This window comes from Perna viridis, chromosome 2, assembly GCF_037379345.1.
Source record: "Perna viridis isolate PV_CMFRI_1.1 ecotype Kerala chromosome 2, ASM3737934v1, whole genome shotgun sequence".
Lineage (NCBI taxonomy): Eukaryota > Metazoa > Mollusca > Bivalvia > Mytilida > Mytilidae > Perna > Perna viridis.
The window spans coordinates 57,283,920-57,293,974 of NC_142446.1; the positions used below are offsets into that span (position 1 = coordinate 57,283,920).

The following is a 10,055-nucleotide window of genomic DNA, read 5'->3' on the forward strand; positions in this document are numbered from 1 at the left end:
TTTCTGGGGTACCTACTTTCCATCTGTAACTCAAATAAAATGGAATCTTTGCACAGTGTTTATATACATATTGAAGATGTGCACCTCCTATTATGGAGAAGTTTGAGAAAAGATTTCCTGATTTTTAGCATGTCATTTTTCATCAGTTTATGTTGTGAACAGTACCTACTTTGTTCTCTGTTTAGAGTCAAATACATGTACTTTGATAAATGTAGAAGTAAAATTTGAAAAACTAACATTTTATTCTTCTCCATACTTTGTTCAAAAAAGATAAAAATTGATAGCTTTTTTTTCGGGATGTGTTTCTAGAAAAGCAGAGGACGCTTACCCTACTGGTGCACCTGGTCTATGCTCCCAGTTTTTAGTGGAGTCTGAGTTGTTCATTTACTTTCGTTACTTTGTATGTATTATTTACCCTACCGGTGCACCTGGTCCATGCTCCTAGTTTTTAGTGGAGTCCGAGTTGCTCATTTACTTTTGTTACTTTGTATGTATAATTGTAGTTACTTTATGTTCTTAGTTGTGTATGTCTGTTTTCCATGTCTGGTCTTTGTCCCTGGATTACATTCTTTTGATTACCACTATAACCTTGGTTCCCTTGATTACTCTTTGATTACCACTATAACCTTGGTTCCCTTGATTACCTTTTGATTACCGCTGTAACCTTGGTTCCCTTGATTACTCTTTTCCCTGCCAACCAACAAAACAAAACTTTGATTGTTTTGGTAATTGCCTGCATGAATATTTTTTTTTCCTTTTCACAGTTAAATGGAAGTGAAAAGGATTTTAACACCAGCACAAGCCACATTGTGGAGAGGTTGGTATAAATCCTCAAGAAAAACAGCATTTTATTATTTGTTAAAAACATCGGAATAAGACCTTATTCAAACTACCACTGGCTACATATTTTCTTATTTATATTGCATACAGTGATGATATTCAGGGTATAGAGTTTGTCTTCCCTTGATTAAATAAGCATTACCTGATGAACTACTTTAGTTATTTAAATGGTCAATTGATATTGAGATTTAAACTTTCCATCATTTCATAGGTATTTAAATCTGTGTCTGAAAAAAAACTTTAAATTACCTGGTCAGTTGTCCAGCTAAATTAAACATTTCATCAGGTAATGGTCATTCAATCAAGGAAGACCAACTCTATTTCCTGAAGTTAACTATATTACTTGTTGTAAAAGCTTTTTTTCAATAAATTACAATATACCATATAGCATGTAATTTTCGTGGGTGCCAAAATTTTGTAATTTGGTCTATGAATAGGGTGTCATAATTCGCTGTCTTTATTCTATGTGTCTTCAGATTTAATGGAATGGAACAGGGTCGGAAACTCACTCAAATTCTAGCCAGTCCTGAATACAATTTTTCAATATATTTACTATATGGCTATATAGATTTTTTTAAAATTAGCCAGCCCTGCCAAAAAAATAGCCAGTCTTGGGCTGGCGGGCAGGCTACTATTTCCAACTCTGAATGGAAGCTGATGTATGTAAAATGTCTTGACTGAAATTTGGCAAGCTTCTGTGTGTTTTCGCTATTTCCCTAATCTTGAAATGTTGAGAAAATTAGATCCTTGCGAAAATTTCCTGCTTTATGGTATAAGAAGTGCAGAAATTTATAAGTTCATAAGTTATATGTTGTTTTCTTAAACTAGATCATCACTCCTAAAATATTTCATGATTATTCAAGCCTTTATTCCAATGGTACTTACACATAATGGTACTTACACCATAGATAAGGAACAAATCCTATGCCAACCACTTTATTGTGGTTCAAAATAAGAAATCTGTCAGGCATAGAAATAGAGCCTATATTTCACCCTACTGTTTAGGGATCAACATTTTATGGTCATACTTTGCTGAGCTTCACAGACCCATTTCCTTGTAGTACAATGAAACCTCTTTAAACTGAATCCCTTTCAGACTTTAAAGTTGTTTGGTTTAGAAAGGAGTTACCCAGGTTAAAATACATTAAAATTGATACAAAGGGACTTCAAGAAGTATCTGGTTTAGGCAGGTATTCAGATTATTCAGGGTTCAGTTTGGTTTAGATAGGTTTTATGTTAATTCAGGGTTCGGTTTAGACAGGTTTCACTGTAGTAAAATGTCTTAATTTAGTGAAGCCTGTCTTAAGCAAACCCTGAGTAATCCGAAAACCTGTCTAAACCAGATACTTTTTAAAATCCCTTTATATCAGTTTGAATGTGTTTTGAACCTTGGTTATCCAAACATCTGTCTAAACTGAACCAATGTTAAAAGTCCAAAGGAGGGGGTTCAGTTTAGACAGGGTTTACTGTATTAATTGTAGGCATCCGAAGTTCCGAAAATACCTCAGCAATATATTTGATCAGATATTTACATTGAAGTTTGAAAGCAGGAGTAGCAGTGATAAGAGGTAAGGAAATCTTAAAATATTTCATATTCAAAATGTCCTTTGTTTTTTTTTTTTTTTTTTTTTCTCTTTCATTTAAACTTTCGGTTGGTGTTCCCTGCAAGTTTTTGAAAGGGGCAAAAAGATAAAAAGGACACTCTTGCATGTTAGAGGCAATTTTTAAGGCAAATCATATAAGCATTTAGATTTCTTTAGTTAAAAGTTATTGCAGATTGCATGATGCTTCATATAAGATACATTGAATATGGCAGAATGCCAGTGCCTTCTTTAGTAAACAGAATTCTGTACCCTATGTTCACTGAAATGTATTGACTTGTCTCTCTTATATCAACCTACACTATAATCCACAATCTATATATGACTTTACCAGTAGGTTGTATCTTTATTTGACTATTGTTATGTAGTTTTGTAAAATATATAACTGAGAGTTTGGTAGGAAGTCTGGCAGTGAGACATTAATCTATTCTTCTGAATGCTGATTTTTCCTAAATCTTATTCTGTCTATATTTCTTATATCATGTGCTATAAGGATTTTTAGGTAAAGGGTGATAAACAAAGAACAATATCATAGATATTTTATGGACATTTACAACATCATAGATAATTTTTGCCTCATTTTTTCATATCATAGCAGAATTTTGCTAAACAATGGTCTCCATTTCGTACAAGACATAGGCTGCGATTTTTCATTGATATGGAGAAAGTAGTTTGTTTAGAATTGAAATAATTCACAGAGACTTCATTTTATCATTGTTTAACCACAGGCAGGCAATTTATGTCATTATTTTACCCTGTCACATGCTATCTCTTTCAAGGGGTAAAATAAGAAGATATAAATGGTCAGCCACTGGTAAAATAATGATAAAATGAGGTCTGCATGAATTATTTCTTAGTTAACTGTTACAGAATAGGGTTGACTACCATTTTCAGCTGTATAGGACTAGTATATGATACAATGTCCATATTATGCAATTTTTCCACATAGCTTTTATTTTTATTTTCAGAGTTGACTTCATTGTGTTGTATGGACTGAAGGATGATTGTATGAAGCTGTTATCTTAGCACAATTATAATTTATAAAAGCACAAAAGGTCTAATTTGATTCCTCATAGCACAGAGGGTGGTATCAGATTCCCGGCACAGCTGCATGTGATTGCAATATATTGTGGATGGGTTATTTATTGCCTATTCTGTGAATCCATGTCTCAGTGTGATTTTTTTGCATTGCATGACAAACTATGGATGTGGGATATATACATATGTATATTGATAAAGTTCATGTCCAGCATCTTTTAAATGACCTAAAAAAATTGTTGACACAATCATTGTCTGTAGACACTCGGTTTTTTTTTAACAATAAATTAAATAGCGGTTGGTGGATCTTGATAACATTTTACAAGGATCCAAGCCACAAAAAGGAGGTTTGTATTTTATTTTGGGTGTTATGCATATGTTATGTGCCCAACTGTTTTGGAGTAAGAGGCTGAAATGGGACCAAAATATCATGTATCACAAAGGTTAGACTAGGATTAATTGTGGGGTTAAGACATGAACCATTTAGGAATTCACATTTTTGAATTAGAGAAAATCAAGATAGATAATTGGTGTGTAAGTATATTGACTGTGTAATTAGCTAGTTGGTGGTTTTATTATATAAAACAAATGACAGCCTTTTTGCTAACTTGGTTATTGTATAATAGATGACAAAATAGTCTTATTGTGAAAATAGATGTCATAGATTTCAGAGATTCTAAGTAAAGATTGTGGAAAACTATAAATCCGTGCTATCTTCTTTTGGTCTCTCTACCAAGGACGATGATTGTGATTTACCGTGTATGTACTGGATTCCTAAGCAAGAATCCATACAAACAATGTTTCATAGCTGGATCTGTAAAAGTTACCACCAAACCTCAAAACTTTTAATAAATGTATTGGTTTTGATCTGTTTGTTTTATATAATATTATTTGTTGGTGAAGAAGGCCTAGATATATTTTCCAGTAGGGGTTCAGAATTTTTTTACATAGAGGGACCCATTGTTGCTTAAAAGGATACTTCCATAACATTTAAAAGAAGAATTATGTTAAGTCCTGTATAAGATGTTTTACAAAATGTCTGTCATTCATCCCTGATTATCTTCTTGTATGTTGAGCTAATTGATAACTTTAAACATATCAAATTGTAGTATGATATGGTCCAAAGCTGTAACAGATAAAAGCAACTTTTATTTATATTGTTATACTATGTCAAATCCACTCCCTACTAACCATGAAAGGTAAGGCTTGCGTAGAATAAAGGTGTCATGATTTTTCATGAAATAAGGGTCTGAAAACTTCCCAATGATGTTAGAACTGTCAAATTTGCTGTGCAAATTTTTGGTCATTCCCTCTGTTAGACTTTGACTTGTACTGCTGTGACATCTATGGCAACATTTTCTGCACTAAATCCAGACCACTTGAACAGTGAAGCTATATAAAAATATAGGGGATTATAGGCTATTAATTGCTCATTTTTGTCCAAATTTTATTTTGCATGAAATCGACAAACTTCTCCAAAAATAAAGAGGAGTTTAAACCCCCTGAAAATCCCCTCACTGGATCTGCCACTGTCATGTCTTCTCTCTGAATGCTGATTTTACAAATATACTTTCTAGTACTTGAGTTCACTCCAGTTCAAATCAGTTTGATTAGGAACATATTTTATGGTGATTTATTATAAACTTGTCTTTTATGAATGAAAGGTATTATTGTTTCTTTTTTGTGTTCTTATGTGTGTATTATTGAGCTACTTATGTTATGAAGACAAATAGTTTAATATCTACTAACTATACAAACTATTAAGAGGTAAAGTAATGTTTTAAGATGAATGTTAGATATTGTTGGCTGGTATAACCAGCCACAGAAATACAGTGAAATCTTTGTAAACAGAACCCCTTTTTACTTAGTTAGTTCAATTTAGACAGGTGTTCAATTTACCAAGGTTACTAATACATTTAAATTGATATGAAGATACTTTAAAAAAGTGTCTGGTTTAGACAAGTTTTCAGGTTATTTAGGATTCAGTTTAGACAGGTTTCATTGTATTTTTTCCTGTTAATTAGTTTACAGGTTACCTGGTACTGTTAAACAATAAAAATAAAAGTATATTTGATGTTTTTCATTTCATTTCCTTTCATTCAGTTTTGTTCAATGAAATACACTAGGATTGTCTCCCTTTTAAACACAATTAGTTATGTCTTTTCTGAAGGTATAGCAGTTGCCTAATTCGTTCATGTCAAGGATGTTACATGAACACCATGACTGCGCATTTCCAATCTGATAGGCATCATGACATAGCACTTTTTAATGTAAAATTCAAAATAACATACATGTAGCAGGTTGTTTTGGTACAGGTATACTGCGTACAAAAATATCACTCATATTGAAATGACAAATCCGGTATTCTGTACACATATCTATAGGGGTAACCTGTCATCCACCGCACCAGAACCAAATTGTATACAAGAAAGGCTAAAAAAAAACCACAAGACTGAAATAGAAAGCCGAATCAAGCATGGAAAAGGTCTACCAAATGCAATACAAGGAAGGCATCCTCAGTGTAAATAGCGACTCTGAATATTATAATACTGTTTGAAAAGAACACACATTCACCCTTACCTAATGTACCCACTCTACCCTTCATACGAGTTAAAAAATGTTAACCAAGGACTATAAAAAATGCACATACATATATGTTTTTCTGTGACCGCAAACAAATTGGTGTTACATAATGGTATGGTGCCGTTGTCATCTGTAAACACTTGGTTTTCGTGCAACAACTTGGATATTCATTCTTCATAAAGGAAGGTTGGAGTTGTTTTTAGGTTTTTTTTTTTTTTTTTTTTTGGGGGGGGGGGGGGGTTAATGCCCCAACCTTTTCAGAATTAGGGGTAAAAACAAACATTTCATAGAATTTAACTATATATAACTCCAGTAAAAGCATGGGAATGTCTATGGTGTAGCTCCACAATATTCTATACCACAGTTGTCAGACGTATTGACTTTTGGGGTTTTGGAAATAAGGGGACAAAATATGTATTTTCCAGATGTTCAGACAATAACTTGACTAATAGCGAATGGATCCCTTTAGAACTGTGTAACAAAGTATGAACGGATCACAGGAGCAGACCAGTCAGTCCCCTTTTTATGAGCGTCACCAAAGGCAACAGCAGGTCTAGGCGTAGGTCACTCTATCCATCAGTCAGGATTTTTTATTCCCTAATTCTAATGAGAGTTGTGCCCCTTTGACTTCGATATTCACTGAAAATTTTTAATTGCAACTCTTCTAAAAATTCATAAAAGTTGGTATGTAGCAAGGACACCATGTGTTCTGCATATTACCAGAAATTCGATTCTCTAAGTTTTATGGAAATTATGATTCTTAGTTCCAGATTTCACCCGTAATACCTTTTTATTGCGTTTTCCTCAGCAACCATAAATCACAGCTGCAGGGCCAAGCACGTCCAGATATCGATTGGTCTTGCTTGTTTGCAAGTATTAAACGTTGATTTACATAGACTAGGAAAGAGCAACATTTACAGCTTCATTTTTGGGGTTCGATCTCAACTTAGGAGCTGTACGTTGTATTACTTCATATTTGCACAAAATACTTGACATATAATTACGATCTGTTCACAATCATTTTCCTTGCAAGATAGTGTGGTGGGGATGCACTCTTTTATGCTCATAGACAAATATAGAGAGCGTTCGGCGATCATTGCTTTAACAAAAATAGATATATGGACATCAGCCATGGAACCCCTGGGGACCTTTAGCAGTCACACACCCAGGCCACATTTGCTTCCATTTTAAGTCAACTAAGCCTCTCCCTCAGATTTGTTCAAAGTTTAAAATACTAAATATTTAAAGTCGGTATTTTACACTGCCCACGCGGTGTAGAAAAATCCACCGAACAAACGATCGTCTTTCGGTAAACAAATGCTATATTGTTTATGTAACGATAGTCATTTTTGTATCCAGATCTGTATTTTTGGTTGTTTGTATAATAATCAATAATAATCAAGTTCGTGTTCGACTAATAACGATGTCATAATCCTTTTCACGACCCACAGTAAGCACATCGACGTCGACGTAACAATATGTATCATAGGAACGTCGCCGCATTTTCACGAAGACCGTTTCAAAGATGGGAGCGCTCTTTGTGAAAGCTGGCTGTTGCCCTACGTGTTTCGATAAAAAATTGCGTGAGATATCGCCAGTTATAGCATCTCAGATACCTTGTCCAGATCGACAACTATCCGAGGAAATAATTAAAGAATTGAAATCATGCGGCATCATAGCGACAGAGACAACCCGAGGTGGACTGTCGTTTAATGTAATGTCTGACGATGGTGAAGTACCAAGAAAGCCAAGGCGTCTTCCATCACTTGTCAGGAACAAAGTACAACCACAAGGTACATTATCGTTCGTGTTGAAGTACAGGGTCTTCTAAGAAACATGCATGTAATTAAAAAGGTGATATATCCGTCGAAGAGTATTGTCGGCTTTCTAAATACAGCCTGAAATCTTTCAGAAAGTCATATTTCTGACAAAATTCCAATAACAGTTGTATCTATGGTACGAAAAGTAATGACAGTTTGTTTGTTTGTTTGTTTGAAGTTTGTTTTTAGTTTCTTTGTATGTTTTTTAAAATTTTTATTTATTTTCTTTTATTTGTGCAATGTCCTGTTTTAATTCCTTATCAGTTATATGTAATTTGCCAATATTCTTTACTATGAAGAAAGTTGACAAAACATCCTCTGCATGATTCTTAAATAAACCTGTACTTAAAGAGTTACAAAGATTAATACATATCGATTTAAGAATCTGGCATGGTATTAAAAAAAACTTTGCGGAACTGCTTGATGACGAGATAAAGACTTGTTAGTAATTTCAGGTTGCCTATGAAAATTTGACATTTTTGTACTTACGTTGACGGGTTTTTTTTTCAGAAATAAACAGAAAGCATTTCGAAAAAACATGTTCCACAAAATAGGCTCTGATTCACTGTTACGCGGAAATGTACTTAATTACGATTTGTAAAGTGTTTGCATGAATGTTCGCTACTTTCATTTTAGGTGTTAACAATGCCACAGAAAGGACGAGACTTGCAAACGAAAGGCGCCAAGAATGTCTTGATAAAAAAGGTTTGTTTTTATGCTTTGAATTGTGAAATAACAACAGAACTTTGAATATTTACCATTTACCTTTTTCAACATTCGTGAGAACTTCGTAAGTATGTTATTTCATTTGCATATTAGGATTGTTTTTCAAAATGAATTCAAAGCGCTCCACATGTGTCGTTCTATAAAAGTTTTTTATTTGTTTTTGCAGCCAAAGCAGCAAATCAAGGGGAGGGGGTCCTTGGTTGCCCCCTTGTAGAAAAATTGTGTTACTAGTACTATTGTTACTAAAAAAGAGCAAATGAAACCCTGGCCCCCTTTTTATGAATGATTGTACCGGAGTTCCCCCTTTCTACCATCTTTTACTTCTGAATTTCAGATCGGCATCTGAATTATATGTATCGTTTTGTCTACTTTGTAGCTAAAGCAGGAAAGGACTATAACACCAAGAGAACAGCTGTCTTAGAAAGACGGGAGAAAAAACTTAAAGATAGAATCAGAAGAACTGAGGAAAAATTAAGAAAAAGAACCGAAGGAAACTCCAAATAAATTGAAAATTTTGTTCGGAAAGATACTATTAACAAATCTTGTTTACAGAAAATTGTGCTGTTGAATTGTTCAAAACCAATTTCATTGAAAGAAAAAACAAAAAAACAAAACAAAAAACAAAAAAAAACAAAAAACAAAAAAAACAATTATCATCATGTTGGCTAAATTGCCAAGGAATTGCGCCTCAGCATGAAGTCTCGATCTGCGCCAGTACTTATCATCAAGCTTCAGAATCTAAGCTCGGATCTGCGCCAGTACGTTTCAAGCTTCAGCATCCATCCAGCTTCGATCTGCTCCAGTACTTATCATCAAACCTTAGCATGAGCCTCAACAAGCAATAGCAACAAGCTTTACCATCAGGCACATAGCCACCAAGCTTTCACAGTATCGCCTTATTTCGCTGCCGTGCCTTAGCTTTAATCCTCGACACCAGTTTAAGCCTAAGCATTAAACCTTAACATCAAGCCTAAGCCATAAGCCTCAATCCCTATCCGTTTTCTTCGTCGGTGACTTTGAAAAAAATCAGAAATTCGCTCTACCCCAGTAAACAAAGACCAATGATAAGATGTTCAAAAAGAACGAAGCGGTACTACATTGAAATTAGGATTGAACAGAGAGTAAACTGGTCAGATCTTGATGGCTTCTTCTTCGGCCATGCTATAGGTTGATGTTTATAAGCTTTCAGTCTTGTTCGTACTTGTAAATAAATATAATAGTATTGTTACGTAAATACTTTTGTGTGTTTTTTATGCAACATACTGATAAAATCAAGTTTATTTGTTCGGTGCATAAAGCGTCACCTTCCATACAGCGATTTCAAACATATATTTTTTTCCGTGAAGAACTTTAGGTCGAATATATTGGAGTTCCATTGTTTTACATTTATTTTACCAAAAAAGTACACACAAAGAAACAAAACAAATGAACAAATGTAACTCAACCA

The 10,055-nt window shown here is 34.1% G+C and overlaps 2 protein-coding genes across 3 annotated transcripts in view; both read left to right on the top strand.

Moving 5' to 3' along the window:
• Positions 1–5,548, top strand: part of LOC148626193 (eIF-2-alpha kinase GCN2-like) — a 48,054-nt gene extending 42,506 nt beyond the window's left edge. For both annotated transcript variants that reach the window (XM_088569974.1, XM_088569976.1), the window contains 3 exons: positions 765–817; positions 2,322–2,408; positions 3,410–5,548. In XM_088569974.1, the coding sequence (XP_088426100.1) occupies positions 765–817; positions 2,322–2,408; positions 3,410–3,467 (198 nt within the window). In that variant the 3' untranslated portion in view covers positions 3,468–5,548. The remainder of the gene's footprint in view (positions 1–764; positions 818–2,321; positions 2,409–3,409) is intronic.
• Positions 5,549–7,553: 2,005 nt separating this feature from the next.
• LOC148626194 (uncharacterized) lies at positions 7,554–10,055 on the top strand. Its single transcript, XM_088569978.1, has 3 exons — positions 7,554–7,855; positions 8,519–8,587; positions 8,985–10,055. Exons 1-3 carry the CDS (start codon positions 7,588–7,590, stop codon positions 9,110–9,112), a joined length of 465 nt encoding a protein of 154 aa, XP_088426104.1. The 5' UTR covers positions 7,554–7,587; the 3' UTR covers positions 9,113–10,055.